The sequence below is a fragment of the Leptidea sinapis genome, chromosome 9 (assembly GCF_905404315.1).
Source record: "Leptidea sinapis chromosome 9, ilLepSina1.1, whole genome shotgun sequence".
Classification (NCBI taxonomy): domain Eukaryota; kingdom Metazoa; phylum Arthropoda; class Insecta; order Lepidoptera; family Pieridae; genus Leptidea; species Leptidea sinapis.
Genome location: NC_066273.1, coordinates 13,828,307 through 13,847,474, shown reverse-complemented (window position 1 = coordinate 13,847,474; position 19,168 = coordinate 13,828,307). Strand labels below are relative to the sequence as shown.

The 19,168-nt window shown below is 34.6% G+C and overlaps 1 protein-coding gene across 1 annotated transcript in view; it reads right to left on the bottom strand.

Moving 5' to 3' along the window:
• Nucleotides 1-217: 217 nt before the first annotated feature.
• The window catches only part of LOC126966177 (uncharacterized), a 104,255-nt gene continuing 85,304 nt past the window's right edge, over nucleotides 218-19,168 (bottom strand). The window contains exons 6-9 of the mRNA XM_050810135.1: nucleotides 15,870-15,897; nucleotides 9,925-10,009; nucleotides 7,927-8,103; nucleotides 218-5,416 (exon numbers count right to left, since the gene is read on the bottom strand). Of these exons, the coding sequence (XP_050666092.1) occupies nucleotides 5,205-5,416; nucleotides 7,927-8,103; nucleotides 9,925-10,009; nucleotides 15,870-15,897 (502 nt within the window). The 3' untranslated portion in view covers nucleotides 218-5,204. The remainder of the gene's footprint in view (nucleotides 5,417-7,926; nucleotides 8,104-9,924; nucleotides 10,010-15,869; nucleotides 15,898-19,168) is intronic.

Sequence of the window (19,168 nt, the reverse complement as noted above, 5' to 3'; positions counted from 1 at the left end):
AATATTATGACTTATGTAAACGATCGTTTAAAAAAATGTTATCAAGTAAAATTATTGTCCGTTAACCGACTTTACAGTACAGACAATCATTTTATTTCACTTTTTAGTTCAAATTAAAAATTACCTTGTGTTCAAATCACAATATCATTACATTTCTTTATTTGGACAGAACAAAGTGTAACGGGATATCTGGCATGAAATAAAACGAATTTTACCTCAACGGTTTTATTTTATAAAAGTTACATACAAACATCCACTTTAGATGAACGTATCTATATTATAGTGATCATGCCGTTACGGACACAGTAACATCTGACAACCGATCTACCTCTACAATTATTTGTCATTTTACACACGCCTGTTCGATATTGCGATACCAAAAGGTTTTTTAAGATTCCGTAACTCAATAGAAAAAACATTTTGATGTCCGATGTCCATCTGTCTGTCTGTCTCTGGAACGTGTGGAGTTATTGAGTTGAAATTAAAAAGATATGATCTGGTCTACAGTGTCTTGAAGCTGAAAAAAAAATCAAACTTCTAAGGTAACGTAAAACAAAATTCGGTCGTGTATGCCACAAAAAACGTAGATTTCTTTACTATAAATGGAATTAATATTTATAGGGTATTGTATCTATGGGTACCTAGAAGTATGAAATATGGCAAACAATACCGTCTTATACTACAAGTATAGGAAAAAATCTAAAAACTATAAATTTAAATTTTATACATAATAAAAAATTGTACGGGTGAGTTCGACTTGCACTTGTGCGGTTTTTCAGTTATGGCAATCTCGAGATTCTACCACTTTTGATAAAGTCCATTTTATTGAACGATCACTTAGGCCAGTATTACATGTGTCTTCTCATAATATTTACACTTATATTTAAAATCAACTGTCTCTATTAAGTTCAGTATTTTGGTTGTAATAGACGCGATTACTCAGCCCATTAAACCTTTACAAACACATTTTCTTAGTGTCAAGTTCCTGTTTTAGTTTATGAAACTATCTAAAATTATGTGTGTCAGTAGAGAGTACATTTGCGTACGTGTTAGCGCTGTTTCACAATGAAAGCGTTGCTTAATGGCGCCATGACTATGACGTTAAGCTATTCTTTAGTTAGGTATAGAACATCATTTTATCCTTTATGGGCGTAGAAGATAATATAGATTCAATATAATAAATTTTCACAGATTAAGATGAATTAAAATTCTATTTTTTTTGCATAATTATACTTTCCATCGGAACATTAATATAACTAATTAAACTTCTCCCGATATCGCAATATTAAACTTGCACACTTTGTGTATGTCTACTTTGAATCGATGTTTCAATCACGGTACACTTAAAATACTAAAACAATAATTATAGAACACATACAAAAATAATTAATATTCTGCTAATAAAGAAATACTTCACTTAAGGGCGAATATAAAGAAAACTGTTATTTATAATATCTTGCTCTGGTATTATTTACAAATATATATTTTTGCTACATAATATAATTAAAGCCTGTATTCTAAGTGGTGCTTAAAAGCATGCCTCTCATATCCGTTCTCTTTTCCATAGCATTACACAGATAACGAAAACAATATACAATATTCAAAGCATTATGTAGTACGTAATACAAATTACATACAGAATTATTAATTGGAATACAGGCCTCAATTGCAAAATTGTGCAATTTTTTGATTATAAAATTAATTGAAAAATATAGTGTAGGTATATTATGCTATAATCAATAATATAACTATGATAAGATGCAAGCATTATAAAAATATGGTACTTTAATGACGAAACCAGCGTCAATCAATAACTATAATTCAGTGAAACTATGCCATCTAGTGCAATGAATAATTATTTAATGAAAATAACTTGTTTAAGATTGGCACATCGAAACTCCGTTCCAATACACATACATATTACAATAACACACATTTATTACTAACTAATTTCCTACAATATTTATAGATACATTGCAGGATTTAAGTCTGGTTTAAATTGACAATCATTAGTTATTCATAAATAATTTTATATGTTTCTTAAACTATAACATTCCGTTTCATGTAACGAATGAATTATCTCCTGAAAACAGTATTTTATTATCTGACGTCGTAAAGCACACAGTACATACGTAATAAAATTTTTTGGTAGTAATTTGAAATTATTAGTATTAACATCACACTGAATACTAATTGGCGGTGCCGCGGCTGTCTGTGACAGCACTATTTAACCATAGAGTATGTTTTTCAAGTCAAAGAAACTATATTCAAATAGACTTTAACTCAGTGGTTTTGAATCTTCATTATAAATATTTAATTTTATTTACTGAATGTACAATAATATGCTCGGAAGAATCTCGTGAAAAGAACGTGCAAAAAACTCAACGGACATCTTTTAAATCAATTAAAATTGGTATTTTACAATGGCTTTAATATACATAATAAATTAGTAGTATCCAATATATGAATCATATTCATAGTTCAACGTTTTAAATATGAAATATTTCATAAAAAGTATTTAAAAATAAACTGTACAAATATAAATCATATCAAGGGTCGAATCTTTTGATATTAGGTCATTTATTTCGTATTATGTTCACGTCTGTAATACAATTAATTATTTTCTAATTATTTATATTAAATAATCCTGCAATGTAGTTATTCATTTGCAAGGTAAGGACACTAATCGCAGTTCCCAGTAACCCTTGGCCGCAGCTAATACCCAGGCACTAGGATTACTTACGTAAGGCAGTCTTTGGGTAGGTCGGAAGATTTTATAGCGACTAGATAAAGTACTAAAACATCTACTTACACCGATAATTGTTTGAACAGGGGCCAATTGGGGGGTTTATTGGTCCTACATTATACCTAATTTTTCTTTTGCTTTGTGACACAAATATTTCATAAACACACATTGAGTAGCATACATTAAAACACGGTGAGGGAATTCGGTAAATAATTACTTAGGATGGGTCTTTATACTCGGAACGTGAATTGAACAATTACCATCTGTTTTATTGTTGTTACTAGTGACGACCCGGTCGTCTCTCGCGTGCTTGGTTAGTTTTTTTTTTTGTGGAAGAGAGGACAAAGAAGTGTACGGGTCACCTGGTGTTAAGTGATCACCGCCGCCAACATTCTCTTTCAACACCACAGTAATCACAAGAGCGTTGCCGGCGCTTTAAAAAACTGTAGGTGCTTTTTTTTGAAGGTACCCATGTCGCATCGTTCTGGAAACACCATAGAAGGAAGCTCATTCTACAGAATGGTAGTTCGTGGAAGAAAGTTCCTTGTATACCGCACTGTGGAGGAACGCCACACATCCAGATGGTGGGGCATCCACAATGAAGCGACGTCTCTACGCAACGCCAAGTGATCCAACCGTTCACATAGCACTGGGTCCCCTACAATTATCTACTTTTATATTGTACTAGCTAAACCGGCGATGATTGCTGTAACAAGGAAAAAATATGTACTAAAAATAACCCGTCTAGCCTTTAACTGCTTAGTCTTCAAAAAATTCCGCATCTGATGGTCACCATCCCATTGCGATGCGTGATGGAGATTCAATAATTCAACTTAATATAATTTGACATAATGTTCGTATAACACAAGATATCTTGTGAAACATTTTGTTAATTCGATTGTTATTTACATTTTAGATGTCAAATCAGACTTAGTTATATGTTCAAATGTATCTAGACCCACCCTAATTTTGTTTAATAATAGTAGTGGGGCCCAACCCTAACAAACTATGCTAACATCGACGCCTCTTAAATCTAAAATAGAACTTCACAATTGTCTTTAATATTATCTTTAATTTGGTGTTATTGGGAATGAAGCGAATTACTTATACTATAAAAATAAAAAATATATTTTCAATATAACATGGAATTCAACATCGTTTTGTGCGATTATCAGTGTATTGAATTATAAAGATTCACGGGAATACAAGACTCATTACCCTGGATTAGTGTTGTGTAAATCATCGAAAAATTTCATAACATGAAAACTTTTCGTACTCGAGAGTCCATATGAAAAAAAAAACATTTACAACACTGTATTTATACAAAAAAGGGAGTATACCTTGAGTTATATATTTTTTTATTTATTATCAAATATCTTTTATTTATTACATCATCTAGTAGTGCTCAGATTACTTCCTAAGACATTTGAACCTAACTATAGGCCGTATAGATAAAACACGTAGATCTATATTGTAACTACACACATTTTCTATGACAAGACAGTTCTATAGTGCATGCAAAGAGAAATCCAATTATATTGTAAAATTTCCACTCTCATTACCAAAAATGGTTATTGTATAAAATCCATAAGCCGCTCATTAATTAATTGGCACCTTATTTGAGTTGTAACCAGAACGTGGAACATTGAGAGATTCAAAAACAAACTTGTATTCCATAATATGTCAATGGGAAATTGGCAAGTTTTGGCCATAGTATAATATATATAATAATATACTCCGTTTGGTATTCTCTTACTACGATGGCCTAAGACTACGACACGATATATAATATGTCATACTGACAGCTCGCCACTTCATCGATATTGGCTTGTGACCACTGACGTGTATAAATACCACTGGACTGGCTCTTCCATATGTATGACAGCAAATTTTTTGTGCCTCTTTGAAGCGCCATTCGCGAGCGTCCAGAGAACTAATTTTGACGTATGAAGCTGCGAAGGAACGTACAATACTCTGAAGTATTTTTGCATTTTGAATTAATTTCGTTCATTTTCCGTGATATATATACTTCAAGAATCAACGTAATAAAGTACATAATCTTTTTTTGTATATAGTTCCCCACCATCGATGTTTGCTGAGGTTGTCATCACTTGTTTTAGTACCGCACAATCTCGCTACATGGCCAACAGCGCCAAAATGGCGAATATCAAACAGGCACAAAAAAGTAGAGGTCAGTGCGTGTGACATACACTCACATCCATAGCAAGTCTATAGCATTGTTTCACTCGGAAAAAGTTTGAGAACAGTCATCATAACTGATGATGTATTCTTAGGCTTCTTATCACGTGATCCAGCCACGGGAAGAGAAAACCAGGCGGAGTATTTATTATTATACCATAGGGTTTGACAAGGTTTATATTCAAGTTATGTCGAAACGAAATTCAAGGCCACAATAATATCGAACTCAAATTGACGTATACACATCGTAAATGGCAGTCTACATCATAAAATCTCCGCAGTCGACTCCGAAATCCCAGTCGTCGGAAGTCGTGGCAGTGTCGTCGTATTCGGCAAGAGCCTGTTCGTAGGCTGAGGCTTCGTAAGCTGTGACTCCGTCGAGTATGGAACAAGCCTGGGAGACGTTCGTGTGGTGCATTATGGGCATGGCGTGGAGAGCGAAGTCATCGCCATCTTGTGACCATGTCAAACCTGAAATGTGACGGTTTTATTCAAATCAATTAAGTGTTTATTCAAAAAGGTTTATAATATAAATTTTGATTCGCTTATCATTGTGTATATATTCAACTTAGTAATACCATTCAAAATTTCAAAATAAAAACTAAAAGTTACCTACATAATGACATTTATAAACCTGTGTAACTGCTTGTATCTCTTTTAAATTTTATATTATAATATTCACATTTATACTAACCATAATTATTTACATTAACTTTTATTTATTATTAATAACCTCATATTTTTTTGATTTTTCAATGGTTAAGAACTAAATGGTCTTCTTTTTACGTTCAATTTCTTTTATTTATTTTTATAAGAGTTAAAATGCAAAAATCAGACCTGTACTGCCTTTATTTACTTATTTTAACTTCTATTAAATTATATTTATAGCTATAATTTCAAAATTACTAGTCGTTGCTACTCCAGGACTCAGTAATGTTAGGGCTACTGAAAATCAGTGCTATATTGGCGCCACGCCATTGCAGCTTATTACTGAGTTAGCTCCATTTGGTGACATTCACTGCCGCACAGTACCTTTTTCGTTTTTAACTTATAAATTGTATTATTTAATTGGTTTTATTTGTTAGTTCTAAGAATTTATTAGTCATTCTGGTTTGTTATTTAGTAATTGTTTGGTGGTGGTTTGTTTTCAATAAATTTTTATTCTATTCTATTCTATATTATTTCATTAAAAAGAGCGCTAACAATAATGCTACGAGATTTTCTTACGTCGTTGCCCAAGTCGAGCAAGGGTCGTTTAGGTATGTAGGGTTGTAGGGTCATTTAGGTATGGCTTTACGTTGGTTAAATTAAATGTAGCCGTAATTATTCATTGTGTTAGGTTTATAATATTGTGAGACCACAAAAATATTTGCATGTCTGTCAAGACGAAACATGTGCCTGCTCTTGAATTTATAACAACTTTACTTGTGAATGTTCCTGGCAAATAAAGACTTTGAAAAAAAAGCGGCACTGCCGCACCATCCTTTTCCCGAAGCTGATCAGGCCATTTTCGAACCCCTATATATTCACTGTAGATAAAATTAGAAGCCTGAATTTTCAGTATACGGCACCATAAAATATTTTCGATAAAGATATGGTCACTATAAGATGGAGTTAGCTAATTACGTAAAACCTTAGGACAGAAGGACCCTTAAGTAGGGAAAGTAGTAAATACATTGACCAACTTGGTATTACATGGATCTCATAACTTTTGACGGTAGAAGAACTAAATTGCGAGACTTTTTTACAAGTATGTTTTTGATGGTATAACTTGTTTGCTAAAACTAAAACACACTATTGGAAGTCAACATTATTCACGTGGCCACGCGGGGCTCTCTCGGGAAATCATCTAACAATGCTGGAAGATACTTGTATCCTTTATGAACCTTGTTCAATTGAATCCCCAGAAAACAAAAATTTGTGAGTTAATCATCAACAAAATCCTATTTTGATATCAGAGCTTTTCGACAATACTCCTCCAGGGCCTGGGCTAGTGTAGCCAGTACAGGCAGAACTGGTCATGGAAATTTCGCTATTACCAATTCAGCAGACATCTGGATATCAAATGCAAATTAGCTTTGAAGAAACTGGTGGTCATCAATAGAGCTCATCGATATTTCAATCTAGCAGTGACATTCCGCATTTCTGACAAATGAAGGTTCAGGCGAAAACTCTTAAATACAATAAAAGGTGCATACCTATAATGTTGCAAGTTTCATCAAAAACGAATTAGGTGTTACCAATTCTGAACTATCCAATGCCACATGCAACCCGGAAGATGAAGAAGTAACATTCAAGAAAATAATTTACTGGACTTTATTAAATTTAATTTCGACACTTAAATATTTGTATGCCAATTAATTGGCAAAATGTGTTGTGCAACCACCAATTGTTAGAACAATGCAAATAAATAAATTTCATTTAATTTGAAACTTAATAAACTCCCTTAATGTTGCTTTGGTCTTATTCTAATATTGTTATTCAAAATGGGATTCAAAATCAATTATTGAACGTATAAAACTACCACCCATTCAAAATAGGCTCCCTCAGACTTGAGAAAAACGGGCGCCAGAGCAAGCAACCCAGCGGAATATATTAGAATGTCTCCCATTCTAACCTAACCATACTATGTATTAAAAACAGTACGCAGTGCCGGATTAAACACGTAGTAAAAGTAGTAATTGCTACGGGTTCCGCGCGAAAAAGGGCTCCGCATATTTAAACCCACTCATCTCTGCCTGAGCGTTATTTGGAGTGAAACTTTGGATGTGGTATATTGAATTTACTTGATGTCACAAAAACTTGAAATGTTACAAATATTCCAACGAAGACAATCCACGTAAGACATACAGTAACAGACTATTTCAAATATAGATCCACTAGACTCTTTGAAAGAATTTGCTACGGGTCCCACCGTTGCTTAATCTGGCACTGACTGTACACGAGAAGGTTCATATTCACGAAATTATAACTGTACTTACGTCCACTCCACACGCCATTGGGCAAGGTGACCCATCCCCACCCCTGCCCCCAGGCGAGCTCATGGTTGAGCTGCCCTGCAAGAGGCACCTGTCTCTTTATAACAGCAACCAGTCCGCGACCTTCAAGCGCCCCCGTAGCGTTTCTAGCGCTCCGTGTGTACATCTCTGAAGACGTCGCTGCTAGAACCAATGTCAAAAATATGTAATTTTTTTATGAAAACAAGGGACGAGATGTGTAGTACGTTCAGCTGATGGTATTTGATACGCCTTGCCCATTACAATGCAGTGTCGCTCAGGATTCTTGAAAAACTAAAAATTTCTGAGCGGTACATCAATTGCGCTCATCATCTTGAGACATAAGATGTTAAGTCTCATTTGCCCAGTAATTAGACTAGCTACGGCGCCCTTCAGACCTAAAGACAATAATGTTTACACATTAATGCTTCACGGCAGAAATAGGCGCTGTCGTGGTACCCATCATCTAGTGGAAAGGACCCTCCCAGTGTTAATAACGAATGTACTTTCATAATTTTACGATTCTTACGTCGCTTATTGTACGTCAGAATCGCCAGTAGGATTCATGTAAGATGAGAGTATTTTTCGCTCCATCAGTTTTTGTCACATCAAAGATCGAGTTGTTTTTTTTGTTGCACAAGGTCTGTGGATCATCTTATAGAAAGAGATCACCATTCTTTTTCCAGCCTTCAAGATCGGTACACGCGCTTTCTTTGAAAGTACCCATTTCATATTAAACTGGTAGGTACCATTGCATAACGCAGTTTCTTTGGTAGTTTGATGGTACGTGGCTTAAAAACCCTTGGATTGGTTCTCATGGATTTTTAATTGAACGGCAATGCTCACAAAACTGCTTTTAGTTCATTGTAGTCAACAAAAGTTTTAAGACTACCACGTGTTTCTTGATTCAGATCAAAATTTTGAAATCGGAATCGTTAATTCGTGCGCTCTATTATCTCGATGTAACTCGTTTTTCATAATTACTCTTTGGTATAATGTGTGTACTTTAAGGAAAATTATTCAAATTTGAAAAAAGAATCACCTTTTTTTAAATAAGTAAACTCATTTGAAATTGGAATTCTGAGCCAAGCGTACGTTTTATTTCGCTTTCTCCTTAGCTTTATATACCTATATGAATTGAAGTCTTCAACTCTCACGACCATTACTCCAAGCCGTGCTTACTATAATCTCTACATCAGACACATTGAGGATAGTAGCAAAGCCCGAATACATTCGGATTTTCAGCTTATGTTAATTGGTGAGTGCACAGACAGTATAGATTACATTAAATCACTTTAATTTATTTGAATGACCTACGTGTCTTTCACCCTGGGCAGGTGTTTTTAATATATTAGCTAAATGCACCCACGCAATGCAGGGACATTTTACATCGACTTTCATAGCATTAGCCTTCGGGCAAACCTACCAAAATAGGTTTTATATAAGTATTTGATTATTGACTTTAACTATCCTCCTACGCTCCTGTGATTCCTCTGGTGTTGCAAGAGAATGTGTGCGCCGATGATCACTTAACACCAGGTCTCCCGTATGCTCGTTTGTTCTCCTTTTCATAAAAAAAGCCACAACGAAGGGTATATTGCACATCTGTAATATCAGCCCATTGCAAGTTATGACTTTCCCTTCAAAATATTGTGCTCATATTTTGTATTTATTAACCTAAAAACATCAAGGAATTTATTTGTATCCACGACATATTACTTTAAGGGACGAGACGAGCAGGACGTTCAGCTGATGGTAATGGATACGCCCTACCTATTACAATGCAGTGCCGCTCAGGCTTCTTCAGCTGTACTTCTTGAAGTACCCAAAAATTCTGAGCGGCACTACAATTGCGCTCGTCACCTTGAGACATAAGATGTTAAGTCTCATTTGTCACACACAGTTGTGAAACACAGTTATATTTACACATTACTGCTGCTGCTGTTATGTCTGTGAATCTAGCCAAATATTAACAGCACTTACGTCGAACTCTGACAGTTGGTCGTTTGAACGCCGTCCGCAGATACGGCATCGACATGACGAGCTCGATGTGCGGTGGTGGAGGAAGCTGTGGAAATGACCTCACATTAAACTTAAGCTGTAATGATAATAAATTCTTTATTTCGGACCTACGAAGGATCATAATGTGTCAGTAACAAAATACCTTAAAACCTAGTGTTAGTACAAGATATCTTAAAATCTAAGCCTTCCTAATCTAGGATAGGACCGACTTGTCAGCACATGTATCAAACAGCAGTGGTTTAGGTACCTTTGAACCTGCGAGGAAATGCCCTCAGAATACTATTGGGGCTAGCCCGGACCCTACGTAACACGAAAGACTTGGTCGCATTTGGTCCGGCTGAACCATCGGACGCGGTACCGGACCATGTTCGATGGTATATATTGTCCATCGTACAAAATTATTAGTATTATAACCGACCGGACCGTACCGAGTACGACGCTGGACCAATAGGTCAGTTTCATCTATCAAAATTAAATTATTATGAAAGTATGTTATTTATAGTGTTTTTGCCATTCGAAATACAAATTCAATACTAATCTATTATAAAAACTTGAGAATTATTTATATTTTCAAAATCAAAATCATAGTTCTATTATCTGTATGCCACACGTGAACGAAAAAGCCGACCACCATCTTGTGACGTCACTATAGTAGAAACAATTTTATTTTAGCAACACACCAACGATACGTACGGAATACGAAAAGTCATTTTTATTTTAAGAATAATCAATAAGTATTGCACCGCACATTTGACGTGCCTTTGTTTTTTTATATTATGACGTCACAATCTGCCGGCCTCCTTTTTGGCGCGACTATTTATCGTTTTAATATAAAATAATATTTCTTAGCATAAAGTGGAATTAATATGTAGAAATAAAAGACCAGTTCGTATTCAAATCTTAACGATCAGTTTAGAATATACTAGCTGACCCAGCAAACGTTGTATTGCCATATAAACTAATAAAAAAATTTTTGGGGTGTAAAAAGTAGATGCAACCGATTCTCAGATCTACCAAATTTATTGTATTAAAATTATTATTGTTAGTATTAATCCATTGCCGTCCTGCAACCCTCTAGCGGATTAATTGTGGATGGAACAGAATAATATAAAAATCGCGATACAAAAATAGGGGTTGATCGTAGAGGGTTGAAAATTTAGGGTTGTATGTATTTTTAAATGTTGTATCATAAAAAAATAAAAACAAAAAATTACGTCCGATAAAATAAAAATAAAATTTGGTGTGGATTAGGTACCCTTAACATTTAGAGGGATGCAAAATAGATAGTAGCCGATACTCAGACCTACTGAATATGCATATAAAATTTGGTAAAAATCAGTAAAGCTGTTTTGTAGGAGTAAGGTAACTAACATTGTGACACGAGAATTTAAGTAAAAGATTTTAAAAATTGAAGAATAGCCTATTGGTGCGAGGCGAACACGCACGCCCACCAGACCGACCGATGGTCCGGTCGTACCAAATCCGACCATGTGTTACGGCTTTAAGCATGAATTCAGATCATACTTATGTCTCTAAAACAGAGGCTAGAGCATATCAGAGACAAGAATATATTTGTTCGAGGGTTACTTAGCTAGATGCTCGAACTTCATTCAGGTTTAGGTAGGAGGGCGGCCTGTAAACAAGTCCAATATTTGAGCAGCATTTTTCTAAATAAATCCATAAAAAAATTATTTCCATCGACATACTTTTCTTCCGTAAGTCTATAAGATAAATCATTGTGTATGTATATTGACACTCCTCCACCAATGCAATCAGTCCTCTATAGTTATAAAAATGTGAGTAATTCGGGATTTGCAATATGTTTGCGTCAGTTTCCGATTTTATCCAGGTCTCCGTTAGTAATATCAAATGTATAGTATATTTAAAAGATTTAATGATGCATTTTAGTTCCTCTATTTTATTTATACTTTTTTTTATCAAGATATCGGGCTTAGAGAATCAGAGTATATAACTAAAACTTTTCTCTTACGATTCATAATACAAAATATCAACTTTACTTAGTTTAGTTTGTGGTTGTTTATGCTTAGTTAATTTATACGGTTTGATAGAACCGCTTGCTGTTGGGCAACGTATGAAAATAGACCAGGTTTATTTGAGCTGAGTGGCGCTCCCACCGGGTGACTCCAATTGATTTCTGTGTTAAATTATTTCTCGGCCTTGTTGTTTTTATTATTTTAATAGAAAGCTTTCGAAATTTCCTAGGTTATTGTCGAGACAGAATTTTTAATTTCGACTTGATTCAATTATTATAATTAAAAACAAACATGTTTTACAAATTATTCTAAATTAACACGCGCTATTTATATTTATTTAAAAAATGAGGCGATTGATCAAATCTCATTAATTTTTAATTGTAACATTGCGATTGATAATTGAGAATGATTTGACTGCCGGTTTCTTACTTATTGAATTTGCAAATCAGTACAATTTTCTCATGTGACCAAATAAGGCGCCAAATTCCAAAAGTTTATTTTTATTGTTTTTGTTTGGATTAATTTTGTTTTGTGTTTGTACACAGACTTAGTTTACCTCGCTTCGCTCAAATATACGCCGCAGCGAAGCGGTACGACGAGCGACTGCGGCATCGTAGTTAATTCAGTGTGCGTGACACCTACGACTTACACTCGCGATATGTCAGTTAATTTGTTAAAGTGAGCGTGCATTGCTGAAAATTAAATACAAAACAACAATTTTGTTAGAAAATTCGAGTACTACTAACATTACCGAAGACAAAACGTCTTATAGCAGTAGTGTGGGAGCACCATTTAAAATTTCGACAGAGTTCGACTCGTTTCAGCGTTTGGCGAGTCAACAGCCTGAAAATGCCTCGTGTAGTGAAACACGTCTCGAAGTGATTTTATGATAAATATGATTTGTTTTATAACATTTTAAATTCTTATATAATTCGCACATGCTTGGTACGTAGAATACTATTTGTAAACCCTGTTTAGCATCTAAATGAAAAAAAAACAACTTCTTACTTATGTATTTTTAATAAAAATTCATCAAACAAACGTGAAGTTGGTTACGTAACTGTCATTATGAGAAGTAAAATACTTTTTAACCGAATTCAAAAAAGGAGGAGGCTCTCAATTCGTCGGAATGTTTTTTTTATGTTTGTTTATAGCTTTGGACGACCAGTCAGGTGTAAATTTACACAGACGGTTCCAAAATGGCAGCCGGAACTGGAGCTGGCATCTTCTCCATATTCCAATGCGAATGCATAGCCATCAAGGAAGCTGCAGACGCGATACTAAGAAGGAAAATACACGGATATTATATCCGTATTCTATCCGATAGTATGGCAGTACTGACTGCGCTGGGGAGCAACACCTATAACTCAGCGCTGATATACGAGTGTCACCGATCCTTAGAACGAGCTGCCTCTAACAACTGGGTAACTCTGCAATGGATCAAAGGACACAGTGGTTCGTTGGGGAACGATGCAGCGGATGAACTTGCAAGGCGGGGGTCGGAAACGCAAGTGGCTGGCCCAGGGCCAGTTCTGCCGCTACTCTTCAGCCAAATGCGGTCATGGATACGCTCTCTCACCAACAACCTACATAGAACCCGATGGACAAATGTCTCAGGCTGCAGACAGTCGAAAGAGGCGATTCCTGCACTATCGCCCAAACTGACACGTCGACTTATTAGCCTAAACAGACACGACATCCGAATTATGGTCGGCACCCTAACGGGTCACACATCACTGAACAAACACCTATTTACAATCGGCGTTACGGACAGTCCTAAGTGCAGGGGCTGTCTAACCGAAGATGAAACGGTCACTCACGTAATCCTGGAATGTGCTGGGGTGGCCAACCAACGGGCACAAACCTTAGTATATACAAGGTCGCTCCAGGAAGTCTGCGAACACCCCAGGAGTGTTCTGAACTTCTAGAAGAAGCTGGGCTGGTTAGAATGACTGGCCAACACTGCACCAAAATGGACCCAAATAAGCGGTCTAATTGCGGAAACAGGAGCCCTTTACCAATACCAATACCAATATAGCTTTGGACTGGGTGAACCGATTTTGATAATTCTTTTTTAATTTGAAAGCTCGTGCTTCCCGTGTGGTCAGTGCCACAATGGCAACCATGAGAAAACCATAAAAGTCTTTAATTTCCTATAAGTATGTGCGCTACAAAGGAGATTGAAACGCTTCCATACATTCCTGGGCCCAGGTGATAACAAGATGAAAGTAGCACCATTTAAAAGATAACATTTAAAAAATCCATTAAAGCAAGATTTGTCAATCGAGGAGCTGAGTAATCGAAGATATAAAAATGAGGTTATGTCTTAAACTATAACATATAGTTTAAGACATAACCTCATAAATTCTAGATTTATTAAATGCCTAGCAGCTAAGGATTTACCACATACTTATATTAGATGGGTACCAACCTTGTTTTTTGTTTTAGATATAAAATACCTACCTATCTACGTATACATATCTACTACTGCCACGACATTTTTTTGCATTATAAGACAATTGGTAATTAGATAATATAATATAGTATACCTAAATTAAAGGATAGTTTTATTTGCTCAGATAAGAATAATATATACTCATTAGCTCTGAATGAACTGTAAAACAGACTGCTAGAGACAATTACTTTCCTTGGAATTCAATTGGGTAGGTTAACAAGTCGGTAACTCAACGAATACAACAAGAAACGAAGTGACAATGACGAAGAAACGAAATGATCTGTCAGACTGTCATTGTCAAAGTGAAGTTAGCGTTGAGGAACAAGGATTTCACTAGTATCGATTTTTTATGTAAATCGATTTATTGATCGATTTATTGATAATAAAATAATTGCTCAGTTCTATTTTTCCTGAGAAAATAATATATTTTATCCATAATAATAATTCGAACATAAACTATGCACCTTACTAATATTATTGAAATAAAACAACTGGATCTTAATGTTATTTTAATCGATTAAATATGCATTCGATTACGTCATTTTAATGTTTTTTCGGTTTGTAGATTGCAAAATGAGCTAGTATTTTGTATTTTACATCAAAAAAATATAACCTTTCTTTTAAAGTATATTTCAACTTGTTAACCATCAGGCCCAAAAGTCCCATTCTCCTTTACGAATACTCAATATCGCGCTCACTGATTTCTATAATTCTTTTTTTATTGGAAAGGATATACTTGGTGAGAGTTTGGTTAGGTTCTGATTATGGGATCCATGACAAAGTAACGAAACTCTTCAATTCTTAGGAGCAAATTGACGAAACTAGGCCAAATATTTTTTTCATGCTAGCCGGATATTTGGTTCACCTACCGTTATGTCGTTATGGTCAAGTAATAGTCAAATATGATGATCAATGGAACTCTTTAACGACTTACAGTATGGGTGTGATCTGTGGCAGAATTTCTAACTATCTGAAAGTAAATTGCAATGCGGTTACGTTCATTGCTGCATTGTAAAATTAAGTAGATCTACACGTCATATTTAGACAAATTATTAGTTAGTGTAGTTGAGATTCACTATAAATCTAAGAATAAAAATTCTTTAACAAAAAAACAACCGACTTCAAGAACACTATTCCAAATCATTAGATATAAAATGGACTAAAAAGTATGTAAATAAGTGCATATTCTCATACAATCTAATTAATTAATCTAATTCTAGTTACGATTATTGTTATTTTACACCAAACGGCACAAAGATATCCCTTTTGGTGTCTCTAGAGTAAGACTCACTGAAACCGACATATATGCGACGTTTGCTGTCCTCGGCAGTCGAAGCAGAACCCACTGACTTAACTTGGAGCCAGAGTGTCGTCGCAAGTCGCGTCCCACACCAGCGCCCTTCACCGTGCACATAAATTATATATCTAAAATCTAAAACTTATCAAGGTATACTTACAGTCTTCGAGATAGCAGTCATCCAGTCCCTTGGGTGGCAAAAAACGAAACAAATTTCAATTAAAATTATGTTGTGATCTGGTTCATGGTACGAAAATAGCACGTACACCTTCCTTAAGGGCCGGCAACGCTCCTGTGATTCCTCTGGTGTTGCAAGAGAATGTAGACGGCGGTGATCACTTAACACCAGGTGACCTGTACGCTAAACAATAAATTCTTGATGTCATGAAATATTATTGAGAAATTAATTAAAAAAACATTGATAAATAACAGTATTTTGTTTATTTTGTACAGAATAACGTCTGTCTGTAACAATTTATTTAAACACCTACAAAATATTACGAGCAAAAGTGCCCATCAGCTAAATGCTTTCTAAATTACGTAGGCGTAATAACTGTTTTTATTCTTCAATACTGTGGACTTTGTGAGCATTTATCCTTGTAATAGATGGAACAGACATTAATGACATTCTTGTACGTATTAGTGAGAATTATTTTACGTAGCACTCCATTTGCTTGATAAATTTTAAATGACCGGCATAAGGCGTGATACTCCCGAAAGAGCTCTTTAAAATATTTAAAAGTATTTTGGTATAATATTCTCGTGTAAAATCCCCTTCTACTGAACGCATGCGACTTTTCCTGCGTAGATTCCAGCGTTTTATTTTGTATTTTCACGTAACTTTTTGTCTGGGAATCGATAGTATTGAGACAAATACATAACACAGGGACGTTGCTACAATATTTATATTAGTAAAGACATTAAAAGCAGTTTAGCTTTTTCTGTTGAAACAGATAAAACAATAGTAATAATAAAAATATATTTTTGGCCCCATCTTTGCATAAACGTAATAATTATGTATAATAATTAATAATGATTTTTCTAAAAATATTTAAAATAGAGATACTATTCTGAAAGATTATTGCGGAGAATTAGCAAAAAAGGCAAACTTTAAATATTAAAATAAAAGATAATTTTTCAAAATAAAATCAAAACTGTTTAATCATCTAGTTTATAAAATTACAATTATGAATAACAAAAGTTAAATACATTCGTAAGTGACACATAATCACTACACATTATACAGCAAACTCTTCCACTGCGCCTGTCTGTCTGTTCGTGATAAACTCAAAAAATACTACACCGATTTTTATGGTGTTTTCACCGATGGATAGGATGGTTTTCGAGGAAGGTTTTAGTATATATTTTTTTAAGTTTTTTATTCATTAACTATATTTCGTTAGAGGTGTCTGAAAAATATAAGCCGTTTGGCAGCCTTCAACGAAAACGCTGTTTAACCCCTATAAGATATAACAAAATAATGTATGGTGCAATTGTGTATCTTGTGATAGAAGAGCGTCTGTTGGGTAATAAAACAAAGTATCCTTTGCCGAAACTCTAAAAAAAGAAACGATTTGAAACATTTCGAGTTACTTTTATTGTTTTATTACACGAAAGAAAATTTTGATAAGTTGGAAGGATTCATAACAAAAAGTATCTAACTTAGATAGCGGTTGAAACGGAAATTCTCTGTATGTAGCTGTTTGATAAAAAACATTTCTTTCTCCTATGTTATCCTGGTACGGAGAAAAACAAGGTGGCAGTTATTGGGAGGGGGAGGCGATAAATAACCGGAGTGTAGGCATGTTTGTAAACAGATCTGTGTGTTTTTCTATTTGTAATGGTTGCGTGAAATGTTACTATATCATGTAAGATTGGATCGACGCCTTAAGACTCAACTTGCAATGTCAATAACTTAACCAAAGCCCTCTATTCTATTAAATGTCATTTTGTTTGCGACTGTTTTATCTATTTTTGTAAACAACTTGCTCAGACTATTGATGGATAAAGTGATTTTTGGTTCAAGATTAGAATTCAGATTTTTTTTCTTTGTTGTTCGTAGCAATAATTTATTACGTGGTTTTTGGAGGAATTAAATTGTTTGTTGCTCTATGTGATTATTGACTGTGCTGGAACCAATCTTTCCTTTTAATATGCGCGAAGGAAATGAAGGCTGGTCCATGCTTCTACTCGTGAACGTATAAATCATTGGGTCTGTTCGATGCAATTACTAATTATGACAGTAATCACGACCATCATATTCACGAAGCACAAACAATGAATTCAAGCTCTAAAGGTTGATGCATCCAATAAACGATAATTTATATTTAAATAAAACACTTTTAATGGATTAAAACACGTGTAATTGTAACTGTTTTACATTAGATGTTTGCGTAAAAGTTACATTTTTATTTATTTTAGTTAACCCGACGTTTCAAGACCTTTCCAGATCTCGTTTTCAGGGGGACTACGGCTATTGAAATTACAAATAATAACAATTAAGTAGTATATGTATAATACTATATATATACTTGTATAAGTAACCAGATGAAGCAAACTCCTTGATGACAGGATCATATTGTAGCGTCTGTTCACGAACTTGATTACGTGACAAGAAACCAGAGAATTTTATAACCTTAGTAATAAAATTACCAGCTGGAAGCAAGTAGGGATATTACCGATCTGGTTATGATAACAGATTATGAGTTGGCAGGTCATTACTGATATTGCTTTCAGATTACGAAGCAGTTTTCAAATCTTCTCGGAAATGATAAGGTTTTTATTTCTGACTTGCTGAAAGAAGTATATTCAAATTCAAATATTTTTATTCAAAATAGGATGTGACATCACTTATTGAACGTCAAAAACTACCACCCATTCCAAAATGAATACCTCAGACTTGAGAAGAACGGGCGCAACAAACTCAGCGGGCTTTTTTTTTTCATCGAAAAAATATGTTTATAAAGTAATATTTTACAATTAAACTTATTATTTAATAGCCTGAGGTCGGTCACTCTATTCCCAATCTGTGGTATCATTAAGAAAATCATTTATGTTACAGTAACCTTTACCACACAAACGTTTTTTAACAATTCTTTTGAATAACGTCATACTTTTGCTTTGAACATTTTCTGGGATCTTGTTGTAAAAGCATATACATCGCACCACAAAAGAATTACGAACTCGACTTAGCTGAGTAGTAGGCATTATAAGTTTATGTCTGTTCCTGGTGTTAACATTATGGTTATGACAGTTTCTAGTAAATTCACTTATGTGCCTATGAACATAACATCTGTTATGGGGATACACGATGTTTTCGTGATGTCATCTGTAAAATTGTGGACTGTATTTAATATAATTGTACTAGCTTCATCCGGCCTTGCATAATAGTGACTCAATTTTATTATATTACTAGCTGACCCAGCAAACGTTGTATTGCCATATAAAGTTATAAAAAAA